Source organism: Cibotium barometz, chromosome 2, assembly GCF_041138505.1.
Source record: "Cibotium barometz isolate CiBa-2024 chromosome 2, ASM4113850v1, whole genome shotgun sequence".
NCBI classification, from domain to species: domain Eukaryota; kingdom Viridiplantae; phylum Streptophyta; class Polypodiopsida; order Cyatheales; family Cibotiaceae; genus Cibotium; species Cibotium barometz.
Window position 1 is genome coordinate 17,824,055 of NC_141047.1, and position 21,870 is coordinate 17,845,924.

Here is a 21,870-nt window from a genome sequence, read left to right on the forward strand (position 1 = left end):
GGTTTTGTACACCTCGGGACACCAGTGTGTGTGAACACAAGGCTGGTCATAATTTATAAGTGAGTTTTGGTCGCCCAAAACTTAATGAAGTGTGTATCTAGTCACTTTTCACACGCACGGTTCATGGGCGGGCGGGCCCTTACCCGGAACTACACATTGGTCAAGCTAGCACGAAAACAACATGCAATTTCGATTGCAAGCAAGCACATAAAGATGCTATGCAATGCAGCATTGGTATGGACAATTCCTGTCCATGAGACTATACCAAAATAGACGTGCTCCAGGCAAGTACACGAGGTACTAGACCCAATGGAGCACCAATCCACTAGGCATTTCCAGGCATGTACAAAGAGGCACAAGTCCCAACGGAAAGCCAATTTCACAGTATGATGTATCACATGAGTGGCATCAATCTCCGGCATATACAACTGCCATGGACACCAGTCCAATGTACATACATGATGAGAAAACACGTGTGGACCAATTGGGTGGCCAAATGGTGACAGAGCATGCAGGGAGTCACTCAATTCCAACAAACTCTAGAGGTTTTACGTCTTGTTGCCACTACTTTTGATGATCTAGTATCACTTTTAATTGAAAAAGACAAGAGGAACAAAGATGAGCAAACGAGCATCGGTGTTGATCAAGTCTTCATTAGCACAAACAAGAATTGGAAGACCAACGAAGAAAGAGCAAGAACAAGAACAACATCAAGCCAATCTCCTTGAAGACGATGTTCCAGACTCTTCTAAAGAATATGGTGCTAATAAAGAAGAAATTGATGCTGAAACGGTCGAGATCAAAGGCCTCACTCTAGATGAGGTCCTAGATGATTGGGCTTTCTAAGCCCCTTTGCCTCTATTATGTTGTTGTCTCCCAAAATCTGAATATGTTGGATGTCTTTTTGGAGTTGTTGTAATGCCTTGATGTTATAAAATGTAGAGATGTATTCTTATCTTGGTCAGGAGTTGGGGGGTGGTGGGAGCTGTGTGACTAAGCAATAATCTTAGATTCAGTCATAAGCTGATTGAGGGAATAGCATGGCTAGTTCGCCTCTTTGCAGTAATGTGATGGAGTTAGAAGTTGGTTGCTTCTTTAGCGTTCGAGTCGTACCACCTTCGCTCCAAGAGGGGGTGTTGGAATAGTCGGAGTTTCAGTCGTGTGAAAGTGTTATTGAGTCTTTTGGTGTGAACCACCTCTTATTAAGGGTCAAAAGATAAGGCCTTAGTGCCTATAAATACATTGTACATGGTGTGAGTATTATTATTCATAATACAATCATTGTGTTCATGTGCAATCTCTCTCTCACTTAGCTCTATTGCATCTCTCTCTCTCTCTCTCTTCCATGTTTGTGCACCTACTCATCATGGCTTGAGCTTCCATCTCCACTCTCCCCACTCTGTGGTCCTGGAACCATGATTTCCTTCATTACCAAGGTTACGAGTGAGATGTTGCTATGTATAGAAAACCTATAGAGCATCCAGGTGTTTGAGAAGCCCCTCGGCTGAATCTAATATGAGCACAATGTCATTTGCGTAGAGTAGGAGAGGAATGAGTATGCTTGCAAGTGGAGTGATTGGCCTGCCTAATGTGTCAATGAAGCTTGAGATCTCATTAATGTAAAGGCCAAAGAGAGTGGGTGATGAAGGGCAGCCGTGTTTCACTCTAGTAGTACTAGAGATCGCTTGTGACATCCCTGTGACTCCTTGCAATCGTCCCACCTGCTCAGTTTGGTCATTTTTGGCTTGGGCTACTTAGCTCACCCGATGCGCAATGAAGTAAGGGTGGGAGTACCTTCTAGTTGATGGTCCAACCATTGGTACGGGGTTGCCACACACACAATGTCACATGCACCCTGCACTGGAGTGCTATGTGACACACTGGTTCTACATCAATGCAACATTCATATGGTAGGATTACCTTTTTTTAGGAATATTTATCGTATGCCGTGACCCCATTGTGACTGAAGCATCAAAATATCGGTTGATGATATGCAAAAACGCAATGTGCGCGCCCAAAAAAAAGTTTGGAAAAAAAAGTTTGGGAAAAAAAAGTTTCAAAAAAAGGGGAAAAAAGTGGCGTGGTGCTAATGACGTGGCGATGGTGATGTGGCACTGACACGTGGTAGGAAAGCAACACAAGGTTACCTTTCAGGCTTGGAATGATGCGACTAGCTTTTGGAAAGCAAAAGATTAAAAGCTTTTTAAAAACTAAAAAGAGAAGAGCTTTTATTATTAAAAAGATGCTTTTTGGACTATAAGTGAGTTTGAAAGCGCTTTTCTCAAGTGCTTTTGGGCAAGAACTATAAATTCAACTATTCTCTCACTGTTGAGACATGTAAAAAGAGTAAATTATGCTATTCTCTCATTGTTGAAACATGTAAAAAGACGAGAGTTCTCTAGCTCTAAGAACTTGTACTCGAGACTCCTGCAAGGAGTCTTATCTAATATAACTCGGAGGGCAAGGCTATTTCGAACCCTAGTGTGGTGTCTTCTCTCTCTACTCTCTCTTTTTGTTTATTTTCAGATTTACTCAAGGTTTTACGCGTGAAATTGATGTTTTCTTGAAGATAAGCCAAGTACCGGTGCCACAACCCTTACGAAGGCATGTTTCGCTTACTCACTTGGAGAATTCATCAGATAAAGTCATGTAGAAGTCACCCTTAGCATAGATATTGCATCAGTAAGCATGTAGGGCATAAGCACATGGGCTAGTCCATAAGGCACCCCAACATGGGGGTTGCCTAGCACATGGGTCTAAGGACTCTAGCATAATATCCACCTTCTAGCCCATGGTTGGCATAGGCAGCCAGTTGGCAGCCTACAAGTGTCTCCAGATGGCAATTGGCAGCCTACAGGAGTCCCATCTAGTAGTCGACAGCCAATTGTGCAGCAAACTCCAGTCGGCCAGCTTGTGGAATATTCATGGGAAGAATGCACATCATTTAATGCTGATTAAAAGGCATTTTTGGGCCATAAAAACAGGCCGACAGTTGATAAACAGGCCAACTAGAAGCAACACTTCGTATATAAACAAGCGCTTAGTTCACAGCCAAAATGATCATTCATAAAATCGTCTTCAGCAGTTCTCAGGCAGTTATGTGTGCCTAGAGCCTCCAACCTCTTGCGCATACATTCAACGTTCAGCACTTGATTGTGCTACAGTTCCCAAGGCCTCTGTGAAGAGCATTCTTTAGCATTCAGCCAGCATGTGTGCATCCCTCAATTTTGGTTTTGCATAGTGGTCGTTGAAGAGCTATTCAAAGGAGCTTGGACATCATATGGTTCAGCTTGCATTCGGTCTACTTCGTCCTTGTGTTTGGTAGTCCTCAATCATCATTCATACTCTTTGTACAAAGTTCCCCAAAGAAATATAAGCAAATACTCCTGCTTTTTGCAGGGGGGCCCTTCAGTGGGTAATTATGCTGCAATAATGCAATTCATTCATCAGTTTGTAGCATATTTTCCATTGGCTAAGCTTTTAGATCCTCAAGATTGAGTCCATCTAGCGGCACCTCACCTTTCGGGCAAAGCAACCACTTGGTGGTAGCATTGGTCGAGTCTTCATGTAGACCCAATCATAGGGGATCCGTAGTATGTATGGGGCACCTTTGTGCCTGATCTCAAAAAACGGTTTCTACCTCCACGGTACATGATCAATCTCGAGGATGAGTTTTATAGACTCTTCCAAAATGGGTCACCCGTGGTGACATACTCTAATAAAGTAATCACGTGAGTACAACAGTTAGGTATATTTGAGAAGGATAAGTTGATATAATTTATTAGAGGTCTGGATACGAAGATTAGGTTTACTGTACGTAATTTTGAGCCACAGTCCTATGACAGGGCTCTCACTCTTGCTCAGAATAAGGAAATGATGCTAAACGGAGGTAAGCTCTAGCAAATCTAGGCTAGCTCTAAACCCCAATAGCAGTCATTCACCACCCAATAGTCATTATCTCGCCGGGGGGGGGGGGGGGGGGGGGGTGAGGAAGGGAGCTGAGAATAGCAAAGACTATAAGAAAGAATCCCAAAGCACCTCAAGAGGCAAGAAGGATAAAAACTTTACGCCTAAGAAAACACTTGAAGAAAAGGCCAAGGAGGGCATCATTGGTGGATATCTCCAACCAAAAGAGCAAACGTTGTATAAGGGGGAGAACAGATGTTTCTTCTGCCACACCGTGGGGCATGGTAAGAAAGACTGTTCCAAGTGGCAGGTTGTACAAGCCTCCAAGACCTCTGCCTCCACAGTAGCCACCGCCACAGCCACAGCCATTGCTGCATGTACACCTCCCGCATTAGCCACTAACGCCATCCAACTCTTACACGCCTTAAACATAGTATCCACAATCGTATTTGACGATAAGCAGGAGGGTGAGGTTGAGGAGCAACAGAAAGCCCTCATTCGTGCTTATGGCATAGCAAAGGGACAACAGTTCATTTTTCTCTTTGACATGGGCAGCTCTGAGGATGCCATTTCTCCTCAGCTGGCTAAGAAGATGAGTTGTACACTTGTACGCCATCATTTGGATGTAGACAGGTTCGCACCCGATCTTTGCACCACACAATGCATAACCATTGTGGACTGATTCAGTAAATTTTGCATGTTGATCCCGTGCATGCAAACGGCCACAACTGAAGACATCGCTTGACCAGATTTTCCACATGTCTTGGGCAGCTTTCCACAAAGTTCATACGAGACAATGTATAAGCTCTCTGCACAAGCCCAAAGAGCCTCAATCTTCAGCCATTTGCTTAGGCTAGATCTGCGCCGTAAATCAGTCGATGAAGCTCCAAGATTGCCTCAAAACACTGAGCCAAATCCGCCCCGCAACAGTCCACTGTTGTACAGCCACCTCTGAGGACGAGAAAGAGAAAAGCTGCTGTACGGCCTGGATATGGGCACAAGAGAGAGAGAAGCTTACTGCTGTATGACCTGTACTGTGTGTGTGTGTGTGTGAGCAGAATAAAGGACGACCGGTAGAGAGAGGGAAGGGAGCTGAGAATAGCAAAGACTATAAGAAAGAATCCCAAAGCACCTCAAGAGGCAAGAAGGATAAAAACTTTACGCCTAAGAAAACACTTGAAGAAAAGGCCAAGGAGGGCATCATTGGTGGATATCTCCAACCAAAAGAGCAAACGTTGTATAAGGGGGAGAACAGATGTTTCTTCTGCCACACCGTGGGGCATGGTTAGAAAGAATGTTCCAAGTGGCAGGTTGTACAAGCCTCCAAGACCTCTGCCTCCACAGTAGCCACCGCCACAGCCACAACCACAGTCACAGCTGCATGTACACCTCCCGCATTAGCCACTAACGCCATCCAACTCTTACCCGCCTTAAACATAGTATCCACAATCGTATTTGACGATAAGCAGGAGGGTGAGGTTGAGGAGCAACAGAAAGCCCTCATTCGTGCTTATGGCATAGCAAAGGGACAACAATTCATTGTTCTCTTTGACATGGGCAGCTCTGAGGATGCCATTTCTCCTCAGCTTGCTAAGAAGATGAGTTGTACACTTGTACGCCATCATTTGGATGTAGACAGGTTCGCACCCGATCTTTGCACCACACAATGCATAACCATTGTGGACTGATTCAGTAAATTTTGCATGTTGATCCCGTGCATGCAAACGGCCACAACTGAAGACATCGCTTGACCAGATTTTCCACATGTCTTGGGCAGCTTTCCACAAAGTTCATACGAGACAATGTATAAGCTCTCTGCACAAGCCCAAAGAGCCTCAATCTTCAGCCATTTGCTTAGGCTAGATCTGCGCCGTAAATCAGTCGATGAAGCTCCAAGATTGCCTCAAAACACTGAGCCAGATCCGCCCCGCAACAGTCCACTGTTGTACAGCCACCTCTGAGGACGAGAAAGAGACAAAAGCTGCTGTACGGCCTGGATATGGGCACAAGAGAGAGAGAAGCTTACTGCTGTATGACCTGTACTGTGTGTGTGTGTGTGTGAGAGCAGAATAAAGGACGACCGGTAGAGAGAGAAGAAACGCTGCTGTACAGCCTGTACTGTGTGAGAGAAAGCAAGAGGGCAACTCACTGCTGCCGGCCTGGAATCTCTCCTCTTCCACGTTTCAGCCCAGCCCCCCCTTTTAGCTGGAGTCGGCCAGCTCTAAAAATGCTATTTCCCTTCCAAAAGTGGTTGCCCATGTTAAAAATATCGAAACATATTCTCTCTTTGTCCAGAAACGCTATAAATGATAAAAGTCGGCCATCTTTAGTATCTATGCTATAAAATTATCACAAAGAAGTGGGTGCCCAGCGTTTGTTGCCCTTGCAAGCCCAAAAAGCTTGCCCACATGTCCATGAACCCTTTTAGTGTTAACTACCCATAAAATCCCTTGTTAAGTGCCCAGGCCTTAAATATCACTGTGAACACCTGACACCTTCTTCAAAGAAATGCTTTTATTCTTTGGCATCTCCCATCTTCTGTGGAAAATCCTCGTTCTCACCTTGGTTTCGTTATGTGTGAACTTCTCCCAAAACACTGGTCAGAGGTGGGTAAGAGGCCAAATGGTGACATCCCCTCCCTCGTATAAGCAGTTGACCACAACTGTAAATATAAACAAGCGCTCAGTTCACAGTCAGAATCATCATTCATAAAATCATATTCAGCAGTTCTCAAGCTGTTATGTGTGCCTAGAGCTTCCGACCTCTTGCACATACATTCAGCACTGGATTGTGCTACAATTTCCAGGGCCTTTGCGAAGAGCATTAATGCTTTAGCATTCAGTTTTGGGTTCGCATAGTTGTCATTGAAGAGCTATTTGAAGGAGCGTGGACAGCATATGGTTAAGCTTGAGTTCGGTCTACTTCGTCCTTGTGTTTGGCAGTCCTTAGCCATCAGTTATACTCATTGTACAAAGTTCTCCGAAGAAATATAAGCAAATACTCCTGCTTGCAAGAGGGAAAGGAGAGGGGGGGGGGGGGGGGGGGGGGGGGGGTGCTTTTCAGTGGGTGATTGGGACCCAATATTGTGTCTACTATCTATTTTCTCTCTCTCTCTCTCTCTCCCCTCATGGGTATAAAGAAGGCTTAATTGTGCGAGAGTGGGAAACAGTATGCAGAACCGGGATAGAGAGCGTAGGTGAAGTGGGATGGGCGGGAAGAGGGCAGCGTTGGCAGCACGAATGCAAGCAAAGAGAGAGGGAAATAGAGAGACCATCTATCCCTTGGGAGCCACGATTTAGTAGAGGAAGCAGGGAGGAGTAATATGGGAGCAATATGCAAACACGAGCCAGCCTACTATGCAACCACGAGAGAGAGAGAGAGAGAGAGAGAGAGAGAGAGAGAGAGGGGCGTGCATAAGGCACACACTAGAAAAATCCCAAAAATCCCTACTTTCTAAAAGAAGCGATCAAAATTGCTAAGATTTAAAGCTTAGTAACTCACAGGAAACCCATGGTGGCCATAGAAAATGGGATGGTTAATCAATTAATGCCAAACAAAGAAAGATTTTGGTGGCCTATTCAGATTGTGTGTGTGTGTGTGTGTGTGTGAGAGAGAGAGAGAGAGAGAGAGAGAGAGAGAGAGAGAGATTTTCTGTGTGTGTGGGAGGAGGGAGTGTGTGTTTGCATTGGGATGGTTAATCAATTAATGCCAAACAAAGAAAGATTTTGGTGGCCTATTCAGATTGTGTGTGTGTGTGTGTGTGTGAGAGAGAGAGAGAGAGAGAGAGAGAGAGAGAGATTTTCTGTGTGTGTGGGAGGAGGGAGTGTGTGTTTGCATTAGTGCATGTGCGGGTGTATACACGTGTGTGTGTGTGTGTGAGAGAGAGAGAGAGAGAGAGAGAGAGAGAGAGAGAGAGAGTGTGTGTGTATGTGTATGCATGCGTGTGCATGCATGTGTGTGGTGACACTGTCTCTCTAGCATGGCCAGAGTTGCATACCCTCGTGTGAGTCTATCCCTGGCTGCTTGTGCCATAGTAAATCTTCGTGGCGGAGTCGTAAATGTAATCCCCAGGTACACATATGACTCTACCACCTCTACCTGTCCTCTTGCTAGTGTGAAGATGGCCTGTCGTTGAACCGGCCCTAAGGTGTGGAAAATCATGGCCTTGGTTTTCCCAAGGTTCATTGTAAACCCCCTCTATGTGCAGAAGTCATCGAGTGCATGGAGATGGTGCTGTAGTCCCATCCGCGCGCGCGCGCGCGCGCGCGAGAGAGAGAGAGAGAGAGAGAGAGAGAGAGAGAGAGAGAGAGAGAGAGAGAGAGAGAGTTATATTGACCAAAATGATGTGGAGAGAGAGAGAGAGAGAGAGAGAGAGAGAGAGAGAGAGAGAGAGAGAGTGTTATATTAACGTCTTCAAAAGACCTAAAGGATCTATGAGACCAAAATGACGTGGAGAGAGAGAGAGATAGAGAGAGACTTGAGCTATGGCAACTGTAGAGTAAAGAAATTCAAGAGAGCATATGTTGCACGACTCAATGAGATACTTGATCGATGCGTAGAAGCGTAGACCAAGCACATGCTTTTGTAGGCTGTAAGCCTTATCTTTTGACCCAAGGGAATCACACACACATACAAGAGAAGTGACACATGGCACACTTATCTTATCCACACCTAAGGGTGGGTTCACACACACTAACACACTTACCTCTTTTAGGGGTTGTTCACATGCATTAGGCTCCAAATCCTAACAAAACCCCCTTCGGAGCAAAGGTGGAGATGCTTGAAAGACTTTCAATAGTTATCGTGGTTTGGACTCTAGACTGCACCGTGTTACCAGCCTGGACATTTCCCCATAGTAATAGGGGACGGAGGGCCGAGACGCGGAAACGCCGTCCCGAATCGGCATGGTGCTCCGACATGATCTGGGGATAGGCGGGACGCCTCGGGCACCTGCGTCACAAGGGGACGACGTCCCGGGAACGGCGGAACGGATGTGCGTTGTCGGGGACGGGTCTGGAATGGGACGGCGAAACGTTTTTTTTTTCGTTGGTTTTTTTGCGCCGTTTTTTGCGCTTTTTTTTCTGCTGTTTTTTTTTTAGTTTTTTCTGTCGTTTTTTTTTTCACCATTTTTTCTGCTGCTTCTGCCCGTTGATGGCTGGTAACTGCGCTCGTTTCCTCCCGTTGGCACTGTGGCCTGCCGTCACCTGTGACCCACACCATGCATGAGCCTTGAGGCTTGGAGCCCTAAGCCGCCTATAAGGCTTGAGCTCTCCTCTCTCTCTCTCTCTCTCTCCCACTCTCTCACTCTTGGCCAGCCGCTCCACTCCCTCTCTCCACTCTTGAGCTTAAGCAGCAAGCGCTCTCTCTGTCTCTCTCTCCCACTCCCTCACTCTCTCACTCTCTCTCTTTCTCTCCCACTCCCTCTCCCACGGGCCACTCTCTCTCTCTCTCTCTCTCTCTCTCTCTCTCTCTCTCTCTCCCTCACTCTCTCACACACTCTCTCTCTCTCTCTCTCTCTCTCTCGTCTCAACCCGCAAGCTTTCTCTAGGCTCTAGCCTCTTAACTTTTAAGCCTTAAGTCTTAAGAGCTCTCTCTCTCTCTCTCTCTCTCTCTCTCTCAACTTTCACCCTCTCTCATGGCATATTCTTCACAAGCAACCTTCGGCTCCGCACGGTGCTAGAAGAACCGATGGTCATGGTGGGAAGAGGTTAATGCCAACCACCCTGGAAGAAGTGGAGGAGGTTCACGCCCGTGGTCTTGCAAGCTTTGCTCCTATAGGCGGACGAGTGGGTCAGACAAAGTGAGAGCCCACCTTATGCATGAGTCTAGGCACGAGGTTCGATTTTGCACGGGAATCACATCGGAGAAGAGAAGGGAGCTTCTTGAGTGCATTGCCGGGCATGAGGCTTTGAGGGTTGCAAGGCCGGCACATGTGGCTGTGGATCCTGCAGCATTTGTGTGAGACTACTTGAGGGGTCTGTTTCAGGGTCAGGGGGTGCATCTACCACATCTACACCACGGCCACATGGTGTAGGTTCCTTTGCGATGCCCACACCCGCGCGGCGACAGAGTACACTAGAGGAAAGTTGGGATCCTAAGAAGAAGGAAGAGGTTGATACAATTGTGGCACATTGTTTGAACAATCTTTTAAAGGATATTGGAAAGATGTCATGGATTGAGCCAATCATTCAAGAGGCCAATCAAATGGTCACATTTGTCTTGAACTACCAGTTCCTCCGCCCACGAGTTCTCCAAGAAATCAAGGCTCTCACTTCTCAAATACTCAGACACACGATTTGCCTTCAACTTCTTGATGCTGGCCCACTTGAGGGAGTGTAGTGGTGCATTGAGGCAGCTCTTCATCAGCGATGAGTTCACCACTTCTACATTGGCTTCGACAACCATAGGCATATTATGCAGGGAGCATGCGCAGAGAGCACTTCCTTTTGGGGGGATGTGAAACGCATTGATGCTATGGTGAGGCCTATTGTCCACTTGTTGAGGCTATTAGATGCTATGCAGCCATGCATTGGGAAGGTGTATGAGGCAATGGATAGAATGATAGAGAAGTTGCAAGAGTTAGAGCCCGATGAGGATAGATACGAGGATATTCGTTCCTTATGTGTGACGAGGTGAAACTCTATGCCTCTCCTATGCATGCAGCTGCATATATGGTGGACCCTGAGTTTCAGGGTAATGGACATGAGAGTGACAGAGAGGTCAATGATGGTTGGAGGTGCATCTTGGATCATCTAGTGCCAGATGGAGGCATTAGGCGCAAAATCAGAGACCAGCTTGCTGCATACAGGTCCTTTCGTGGTGCTTTTGGTTGTGCGGATGCACAAGAGGATAGGTTGAAGGTTGGGGCTGCTTTGTGGTGGGAAGACTATGGTTCAGATGGGCCTGAGCTGCAACACTTGGCTATCCGCATTCTCAGCCAAGCTGTAAGCTCCTCTTGTTTGGAGCAGCTTTGGAGTTCTTACAGCCATATTGCATCAAAGAAGAGGAACCGCCTTGGTGTAGAAAAGGCCAATGATCTTGTCTTTGTAAGCACAAACTTGCGAATGCTTTGCAAGGATGCGACTTCAAAGGCAGATCCCTTTACTCAGTGGGAGATGGAGCAGGAGGAGGAAAATGAGAAGGTGGAGACACAACAGAGTCCAGAGGACGATGCCGTTACCTTTCAGACTGGTCATGTAGGCAGCCATGATCATGACGCCATACTTCTCACGCTCTAGTCTCTGATTGAGCATTGCAGGCTCTATGATTTATCATTTAGCTATGCTTCATTGTTTTTACTTTTGAGTCTTAACTCAGCGCTTTATGTGCATTGTAGACACTAGTCTTTTGTTACTTGATAGCGATCATCATTTCATGCTTATATATTGGTTTGAACTTCGTCGGTGTACTGATTAGCTCCTTTTCGGTGTTTGCGCCACGTATTGTGCATTTAAAGTGATGCCTTGAAAGTTCAAAGTGTAAAAACATAAATGTTATTTTATTTAGTGTGCTTTGTAGTCAATAAATTGCATATTCCATATGCCGTCCCCGTCTCCCCATCCCCGTTCCCTGCCTTTTGTCGTTCCCTGTCCCCGTTCCATGTTACTATGCATTTCCCACTATGATAAGGGTCTGGTGGACTCCAAGACGTCTAAATATTTGGAAAGTACAAGCTTTGGGAATGGAGTATTATCGTGGAATACAAAGGATCACACTCCTAAAATCTAGGAGGGTTACTATGTTTAGCTCCTCCGATGGAAATTTCTTTTGTATCTTTACGTCTAGAATTGAGCAAATGGGGAGACATGCCAAAGCACATTTGGTAGAAGTTCTATGAGTTGGAATATTTTAAAAGATAAAGATTATGGGAGAACCCATCTCTTAGATTGGGACATGTGGCAAGAAAGTGGATCAAAGAGAAACAAGTGGTCTCACACTTGTCAGAAAGTGGATCAAAGTGAGACTAGTGGCCTCACACTTGTCACTTCAGTTATTGTGTGACTCTCCACTTGTCATTATAGCCTTCTCTTGCCATATCAGCTCTTTCCATATGGATATTGTGGATTATATTATCAAGCTTACAAGCAAGCTATATGGAGATATATGTCTAGATATCTGAAGGATATGGTGAGGAGATATTTCTTTTGGCTTCATGACCAACCTGGCAAAGAAAAGCTAAGTATACTTTGTGTTTGCAAAGTTGGTGCTTTTGCTAATTACTATGAAGTGTTTTTGATGTTCACGAATCCTTGTATAGCCATGCAAGGAGAAAGGTGGTGTTGTTTGCCTTGAGATGGTTTCAAGGAAACATTGTTTATGTCTCCCTTTATTTGGAATGCATTGGACTTATGGAACTCATGGTTCACATACCTTGTGTAGTGTTCTCTTGTCCTACGTGCTCTTTTGAAGATTGTTTCTAGTATTCTACCATGTGTGTGTAACATGTGGAAGCTTCGTGGTTGAATCGGTAACTTCAATGCTCAGAATTCAACAACCTTCCACGACAAATATAATGCACAAAACTGAAGTAGATGTGTAGAAAAGAGAGAGAGAGAGAGAGAGAGAGAGAGAGAGAGAGAGAGGCGGAGGGAGGGAGGGAGGGAGAAGAGGACGCAATATTGGGTCTAAAATACTCTCTGTAGGTTCCCCATCACGAATGGTGTATTTGCTTTATTAGAATGATGTAAATCTGAAAATAAAGACAGAATCTTAACTTGCACTTTTCACCTTGATTGGAGCCCTTCCCTTGGCTGTCCTGGCCCTTGGAAGGCAGCAATCCTTTGTTGAGGCTGGTAGCAGTCTCGAGGTTCGCGAGGGTAGCTCCATGGCGGTATGGGACGTCACGGGATAGAGATTGGTCGGTGCATTTTGCCAATTAGCTGAGCTCGTGGCTCGGTGGGGATAGCTAAGACTTGAGGGTTTTGCCCACGGCTATCATGGTTGGGTGGTGAGTCAGGCCTGCACCCCCTTCACGTTATTTGGCTTTGTTTTGGAGGTTTCCAGTCATGTTCCAAGATTGCTCTATGAGGAGATCCATGGGGACTTGACATTGTTGTACCTATTGTAGCTACCTACTGTACTTGTGTTGTACATGCTGTGCACCTGTAACTTGGTTGAACAAATTGCTTATCAATACACTTAAATACACCAAGATTTACTGGACAACATGCTCAATACAAGAAGTAATTTGCTGAATTGACAAGAGACTCATAGTGTCATGGGCATTTCTGACCGGATTTCCATATGAATATAGTATTGCAAACAATGTGATTGTTGGTGTAGACTTGCAACTCACACTATCCTCTCAAGTGCCCGTGCCCATGCTCCCTACTATCTGCTATCTATTGCTCCACCAACTCATGGTAGCAACAATCTGCAAGAGAGCACGTAGGACAAGAGAACACTACACAGGGTATGTGATCTTGGAATCCGGTTCTTCCCTCTTGCTACTTGGTTCCATATTTAAGCATTAAAGCTTACCAATCGCAAGTAGAGACGATGACAGCGGAAGTCTTCGCGATGGAAGCACTTGGAGTGTTGAAATCTTCGGTTTGTTGCAATGCTTTGCGACAAGTCTTCAAGAGGATGAAGGGAACGGTGGGAAAGCTTCCCCTATGGTTCAACTTGAGAAAGGAAGGCTGAAATTAGGGTTTTCAACAAAAATACCAAAAACTACAGCAAAAATAAGAGTTGTTTTACTGAATTTCAGTCATTGGGAGTGTGTGGGAGAGTGTATAACACCTGGAACACACTTGGAAAACACCCTAGCAAGCTTTCCCACGGTTCCCTTCATTCTCTTGAAGGCTTTGCGACAAAAGTCTTCAAGAGGATTAAGGGAACCGTGGGAAAGCTTCCCCTATGGTTCAACTTGAGAAAGGAAGGCTAAAAGTAGGGTTTTCAATAAAAAGACCAGAAACTACAGCAAAAATAAGAGGTGTTTTGCTGAATTTTGGTCATTGGGAGTGTGTGGGAGAGTGTATAACACCTGGAAACACTCTTGGAAGCTTGGAAAACACCCTAGCAAGCTTGGATATGGAGTTGGGAAGGAGAAAAGTGCAGAAAATACAGCCCAAGAGGCCTCATGAAGGAGGCGCCTACTTCTAGAGAGAGGGAAGAGTGAGATGGTGAGTTGTCCACTCTAGGTGTCAGGTAGGTGCTTTGTGGTGCAAGCTAGAACGGACACATGGTTGGTTGCTCACTTTGTACAAAGGGGATAAGGTCTGCGTGGTGGGCATTGGGTTTTGTACACCTCGGGACATCAGTGTGTGCGAACACAGGGCTGGTCATAATTTATAAGTGACTTTTGGTCGCCCAAAACTTAATGAAGTGTGTACACACTCACTTATAAATTAGTGTTAATTCCTAAGGCTAGGTTTATGGACCAATACTTACCACCTGTCACATGCCACATAACCATGTCTGCAGACAATTTCACACGCACAGTCCACAGGCGGATGTCCCCTTACCCGGAACTACACATTGGTTAAAGTAAGTATGAAAATAGCATGTAATTTCCATTGCAAGCAAGAACATAAAGATGCTATGCAATGCAACATTGGTATGGACAATCCCTGTTCATGAGACTATACCAAAATAGACGTACCCTAGGCAAGTACACGAGGTACCAGACCCAATGAAACACCAATCCACCAGGCATTTCCGAGCATGTACATGGAGGCACAAGTCCCAACGGAAAGCCAATTCCATAGTATCACATGAGTGGCATCAATCCCCGGCATATACAACTGCCATGGATGCCAGTCCAATGTACATACATGATGAGAAAGCACGTGTGGACCAATTGGGTGGCCAAATGGTGACAGTACCTGCTAAAACCCTAACTATACTTGGAAGTACAGGCTGAAATCCTAACTGTACTTGCAAGTACATTTTCAATATCATCCTACGTCTACAGAACTAGATGTACGTGTTGTGAACTGGCACCATGTGTACCTATTTGAGTACCTGCTGGTGTACTTGTACCTGTTGTGCAAGTACCTGTGTGAGTACTCACACTAGGGAGGCTTGAGCCACGGTCTCTGTGAGGGTGTGAGCCAAGATCCAGTACGAGAGCGCCTGTTTGTGCGTGGTCTCGGACAGTTTTCGCGTTCACTCCCCTCCAAGTGTATGAGATCTGTGGCGAGGCTACTTTGACTCATTCGACGAGTCCGGTATCGACAGTCTACTCCAACATACTTTTGTTTGGGTAACTTGTCTTCATGCTTGCATTGCATTGGATTATGTGGCAGGCAAGCCCTTGGAACTTTGTACAAATTAAAATACTCCAATAATATACTCAGTATTTTTTTTGGGAGGGGGGGGTGTGTTTTTGCGGCCCCAATGGTGGTTCATTGTGCAGTTCTACTTTCAGCTTTGTTATTTACTTTGATGCAATGTCCATTGCTTTGCTTAAGTGTTGACGTGCTATCTATTTCACAAGATAGTGTCCAGGAACGTTCACACCTAGCCGGGTGTATTAGAGCGTTATTAGAGCACGGTTGTTTCCCTCTCCTTAGTGGGGAAACTATTGTTATGTGTTTGGGATAGCGTGTGGAAACGCCGTCATACACAATGGACAGCCAATAAGCGCCAAATTCTCGTGGCCATTCAAGTGGTACCCATGCATCAGATGCTTTGCAAATCAGGTACATGCCTTCAGCCCATGAAGTGGTTTATACACATGTGGGACAACACTCTAGTGGGAAAGAGAAAATGTACGAGGAGGGCCCTAATGTGTTAAGGGTTGAGATTGAGCATGTCACGAGGCAATTGTATGCCAAAGAAGCAGAGCTAAAATTGTTGCATGAGAATCCATAGGTGCAAAAATGTATTGAAGCCAAGTCCACGATAGAGCACACCTTTGACTCCCTAGCAAAGGAGTTAGGTGTGAAGCCTAGGGAGATTGCCCTCACTTATCTCCTTCACTCGTGATGCACGAGCCTCTGCGAGTAGGGCTTGGTGGACTCGTATCTTGCAAGATTAAGTCCTATGTGCATAAGGATGAGGCCTCTGCGATTACCCATCAAGCCTCTATGCCACATGGTTTGGGAAAGGGCAAAGATGCACATGACAGAGACAGTGGTAGATATGAGGGTAATGCACATATGACACATGCTTGTCATTGCCTTTGGAACGAGCAAGGGAAGAGCCGTGCCATGGGCTGAAAATGGAGCATAATGATGGGACAACCAAGGATACACATGTTTCACATGCTAAATGAAGGCCACCCTTGTATAGGCCGCTTTGTCCCACATGTTTCGCATCATGGTTATGTGCATGCACCCAATGCTGTCCAATTGGACAAGGGTAAGAGAAAGCTTGATAAAGAGGATCACCATGTAAAGAGGCTTAAGGAATTCAAGGCAGGTGACAAGTTTGTTAAGTTTGAAACTTTGAAGCCTATCATGGTGAGTATGATGCAAGCAAATCAATGGCTTGAGAAACCAAAGATTCGCCATGTTAGCATGTTTCTAAAGGGCTCGGCTGCCCATTGGTGGATTACCGAGAAACTCTCTAGTAGCCCCATTTGGAGGACTTCAAAGAGAGGTTTTATGCATAGTTTCTACCTCCCAATGCTGAGGATAAGATTATGAGCAAATGGGATAAAATTGAGCATAAGGAGAATGAATATGGGCAAATGGGATAAAATTGAGCAGGAGGAGAATGAATTTGGGCAAACTTATGTCAGTAAGTTTTTGAAGATCTTCTTGTTGGAGGTCTCACCTTTCTTGTTCGTCGGTGAAGCCAAGAAGAAGGGAGTTTAAATCGGGGTTGCAACCGGTCTACAAATCTGGTTTGGATACGCATCATAATGCTACTTTGCAAGACTATATCACAGCCACTCTTGCCACTGAGCAACTAGAGCATAAGTTGCAGCATTTTGGCAAGGGAGACTATGCATTTAAGGTCAAAGTAAGGGCTGGTCTAAACCTCCAAAAAGATGGACAGCACTTTAAAGGCAATGGGAAGGATGCAAAAGGTGGGGGTAAAAGGTGAAAATGTATCGCCAAAGGATAACCCCCATAAAAGACCTAACCCTGGAGCAAAGAGAGCAATATGCAAAGGAGGGTAAATGTCACCAGCCTGGACATTTCCAGTATGAAAGGGTCTGGTGGACTCCAGGATGTCTAAATATTTGGAAAGTATAAGCTTTGGGAATGGGAGATTATCCTAGAATACAAAGGACCACACTCCTAAAATTTAGGAGAGTTGCTATTTTTGACCCGACTCCGATGGAAATTCTGTTCGTGTCATTACATCTAGAATTGAGCAAATACCAAGAGTTGGCAAAGTGCCTATGACAGAATGTCAACTAGTTGGGATATTTTTAGAGGTAAAGAATATGGGAGAACCCATCTCTTAGATTGGGACATGTGGCAAGAAAGTGGATCAAAGTGAGACAAGTGGCCTCACACTTGTCACTCCAGCTATTGTGTGGCTCTCCACTTGTCATTGTAGCCTTCTCTTGCCATTTTAGCTCATGGGAGGCCCAAATCTATAAATTGGAGTCCAAGGGAGGCTCTCTTGTTGTACACTAGCCTCTACCACCATTACAGGTTGTCCTAATGATGGCTACTCTCTTTCTCTCTCTTGAAGGCTGCCCATGAAGAATACCGGCTGTTGGGGACTGTTTTGGAGGCTTCCATCGCGAAGAAATACTTAAGGCAAGGGTATTTAATCATTTTATTATGATTTCTAGCCATTGTACTTGTTGTACTAGCCCTTGTACTTTCTGTACTTGCTGTACCAGCCATTGTACTGGCTGTACCAACCCTTGTACCTACTGTACCAGCCACTGTACCAACTGTATCAGCCCTTGTAACTACTGTACCAATTGTACCAGCCAATGTAACTACCGTACCAACCATTGTACTTGCTATACCAGTATTTGTACTTGCTATATCGGCTGTACTAGCCACTGTACCTATTGTACCAACCATTGTACTACTTATACCGGCTGAATGGAGAGTTGTACTTGCTGTACCAGCTCTATTGCATGAAGACCCGTGGTTTTTGGGAAAGAATCAGTACCCACATGGAGGTATATGGATTATAATGTTGGCTCGGTATTTCTACAGCTTGTGTTCCGGCTTGGTTGCCTTGTGTTGGGCTGTGTTATGGCATTTGTATATGGATAATCCAACATCTCCCATGGGGAGAGTAAGGCCCTCAAAGCTTGTGCATGATATTATTCTCCTTGGGTAATAAAATACTCCAACCGGGGGGGGGGGGGGGGGGGGGGGGGGGGGGGGGGGCGCACGCGCATTCTGGCCTCTATGCGGTGTCACATGAGCAAGCTTCATTTTCAGCATTTGTGGATATTTTGTCCAGCTTTTATGTTTTATGCAAAGTGATGATGGATATGTGTTAAGCTTGTGGCCATGTTTAAATGTTCTAATATGCTTTGATGGTATCGACAAGTGTGTCAAAGGCCCTAGTCCCCCGGGCACCCGCTGCGACTTTCAGTAAATGCTTTTCTTATGGTAGCCAGGATTAGATGTTTAGGGAATGCCCATAACGTAAGGAGGAGGAAAATGAGAAGCAACCAAAGGTAAATATGCATGCTGTTCCTGACATACAAGGGAATACAAAGCATGACAACAAAGAGAGAGTGGTACGTAAAGCATGGGGACAACTCAAAGATCAGCCCATTGTAACAGGCCTTCATAAGAGCTGTGGCACGGGTACTTAGCGCATCTTCAAGAAAACAACAAATTCACGCGTAAAACCTTGAGAAAATCTGAAAATAAACAAAAGAGAGAGTAGAGAGAAAAGGCACCACACTAGGGGTTAGAATACCCTTGGGTTGACCCCCCACACACCCCCCCCCTCCCCGCCCCGAGGTATATTAGATAAAACCCCTTGCAAGAGTCTTTAGTACAAGTTCTTAGAGCTAGCTCTCTTGTCTTTTTACATGTCTCAACAACAATGAGAGAATAGCTGAATTTATAGTTCTTGCCCAAAAGCACTTGAGAAAAGCGCATTAAAACTCACTTATAGCCCAAAAAGCATCTTTTTAATAATAGAAGCTCTTCTCTTTTAGTATTTAAAAAGCTTTTAATCTTTTGCTTTCCAAAAGCTAGTCGCATACTTGCAAGCCTGTAAGGTGGCCCTGCATTGTTATCCTGCCACGTGTTAGTGCTTGAATGTGAGAATGAATTCTTATGTGGTTCCCCATGGCTTGTTGAAAACCATAAGCTTATTTTCCCGAGGTTCATTTCAAGGGCCCCCTTTTTCAAAAGGTCCATATGCATTAAGTGCTGATCATTGATGCATGCCACTCTGGAGTCTGCTGTACTTAATAATTGTGTGCTTAGAACAGGATGGAGACTGGTATCTCTGTCAGAATGGATCCTTGCCTTACTAGCGTGTCTTAAGAATTGTGCAGACACATCAGTGCTAAGGGTGTGGATGATAGTGGGCATCTGTGTTTGACCTTAATAGTTATGTTAGGTCACCTAGGTTCTTTCCTTCACCCTTGAATGGACCGGTTTGAGAGAGAGAGAGAGAGAGAGAGGAGAGATTATTTTTCATGTAAGCCACTGAAGGTATGCTAACAAGGATGTTCATGTCTGGGATGAGTGTTAGCTTAAATCAAATAATTAGTTTGGTTTCCAATCAAGTGGTTACAAGCTTAAGTTTATGGACCATTGACCATTCCTCAATGTAATATTTCCTAATCAAATGCGGAAATCATGTGCCCTACCAGTCCCATATGAAGGCACTATTTCAGCCAATGCAACCAGTACACTCAGTGTATGTGCTTATCATGGCCTTGTTTAGAAATCTTATTGCTTTCTGTATCTGTTGTCAGTCAGATCTCTATCGAAGTCACAAGGCTGACTACATAACAAATGCAGAGTCCCTTTGGTTTTTCAAATCATTCCTTCCACAAACCTAAGCCAAAACCACCTAGGAAACAGGTTGGACTGCTTCAGCCAAAGGTCCTATCACAGCTCGACAGTGCAGCTCAAGCAGCTCAATCCATTATCCCAAAGATGGTGAAGAGGTCAAAGAAAAGCGTACAAGAAGCTAACCAATCGCATTTAGTGAATGAAGCTCACAATCGAGCATCAGCAGCAGCCGCCAGGCCAGCTCCAATTTCAGTGGTAGATATGTTGAGGATAAACGAAGGAGACAGTCACAGTCTGTACAGGTCTTTGAAGAGGAAATACACGACATTAGAGGAAGAAAGTTTTAGGCTTGCTGAGCAGCTTGAGAAAACAGACAGCGAAGTCAAACAGCTCGAAGAAGAGAAGTTGTCTCTTCTGGATGAGCTGTTGGTTCTGGAGGGTCTGGCTTACAATCCGTATCCAACTGTTCAGTCACAACCCAGGAGCCATGTGAATGTACATTCTTCTGGATAGATTCCTTCACATATTGGCAATCTTTTTGTTATTGATTAGTAAGTGTATATTCTTGTTTGATTCAGTAAGGCTTGAAACACCTTATTGGGTGGTGGGAAGGTTTAAAATCAATGTATTTTACCTACAGCAACCTCGCAAGTTCTGCGTGCATGCAGTTTATCGGGTATATAAGCGCTTGCACACATGCATGGATGCAAGGCTGTGTCCGTGCTGCAGACATGCACATGTATGCACAGAAGCTTGCCGTCATGCATGGATTACCACATAGCTTTGAACACTTAAGTTTTTTTTGCCTTCAAGCTAAATCTTTCTGAGCTAACATGCAGGTCGCCATAAGCATTGGCATATGCGCAATGCCTAATCATCTCTCATCAATCAATATTCGTTTTTCTTGACAAATAATCATTGTTGTTGGCCACCATATTCTTTGGATGCTTTGTTTTGCTCACAAATTCTTGGAATACTTAATGAATTTCTTAAATATAATTCAAAGCCTCATGTCTTTACTTTAATTTATATGTGCTACATCCACAGTAAAAATCGAACACAAATTTACAAAAGAATTTTTCACAAAATTACACGTTTGCAAGATAAGACTCCAAAAAATATAATCATTTCATTATAATTATGCAATATACTTTCGTAGGAGCTCGTTTCAATTGACAATCTGTGGGCTCCAGTACGACCCACAAACACCTATCCAGGTCTGCTGTTGTAGTGGTAACATGTCTTGGGATTCCTCTGGATCTCAAGCTACACAATCCCCACAAAGATGTGCAACATAAAACTTTCTTAGAAGCATAACATGCACCGCAGTGATGTGTTGAAAACTGCCCTTGTAGTGTGGGTCTGCCTCAAACAACTCCACGCAGACTCCCGCAGAAGTGTGACATGTATCGTGGTAACATGTTGGCAATCACCGCAGTGAGGTCCATGATAACCCTGCAAAGTTTCTTATTTCCACAAAGCATCATAATTTTGTTACAATCATAACATAGTTCTAGACTCTTTCACAAGAAGTAAAAACAACTCAAGAGGGGTCAGTATCTCACTCTTTAGATCAGTAAATGTTCTTATAATGTATGATACACTCACACATACAAGCTCTTTGTGTTTCACACCTTATTTGACACATCTGTCCTAAGGATTTAGAACTACGTCCCAGGTCTATCAAATAAAAGGAGCAAATCTTTGAATCTTCCCTTAAGGTCCTGAAATTAATCTTATGTTGGTTGTCTTTCTAAATGTTCAAACTTAAAAAACTTCCCGAATCCTCTTGAAGTCGTTTCCCTAAGCATTCCTCAAGTCTGAGAGAATCTATGTGAGGTGGTTCTAAGGTTTAACCTCAAATTCAAATAGAAGAAAAACCCAAATAACCCCTCTTCAAAACCTTAATTTATAAGATACATTCCTATAAATTTTAGGTCTTTCAATACCCCAAAATCTCCTCTTTACAACTCTTGATCTGACCCCAAAATGAGTCTAGATAAAAAAAGCTGCAAAGTTTTCCTCAAATTTCGTTCACAATCTGTAAAACGTCACTCACAATTTCAATTTCAATTTTAATCTGCAGATGCTACACCAGAAACTGATAAGT

At 44.5% G+C, this 21,870-nt stretch overlaps 2 protein-coding genes across 5 annotated transcripts in view; both read left to right on the forward strand.

The window, feature by feature from the left end:
* Nucleotides 1–20,399, forward strand: part of LOC147640746 (uncharacterized) — an 88,592-nt gene extending 68,193 nt beyond the window's left edge. For 2 of the 4 annotated variants that reach the window (XM_086814659.1, XM_086814644.1), the window contains exon 2: nucleotides 19,721–20,399. In XM_086814659.1, coding sequence (XP_086670785.1) covers nucleotides 19,761–20,273 — 513 coding nt within the window. In that variant the 5' untranslated portion in view covers nucleotides 19,721–19,760 and the 3' untranslated portion in view covers nucleotides 20,274–20,399. The remainder of the gene's footprint in view (nucleotides 1–19,720) is intronic. The other 2 variants (XM_086814666.1, XM_086814650.1) reach the window with 1 other exon arrangement.
* On the forward strand, nucleotides 9,628–11,144 carry LOC147640747 (uncharacterized). Its single transcript, XM_086810941.1, has one exon. It carries the CDS (start codon nucleotides 10,527–10,529, stop codon nucleotides 11,142–11,144), a length of 618 nt encoding a protein of 205 aa, XP_086667067.1. The 5' UTR covers nucleotides 9,628–10,526.
* Nucleotides 20,400–21,870: the final 1,471 nt, after the last annotated feature.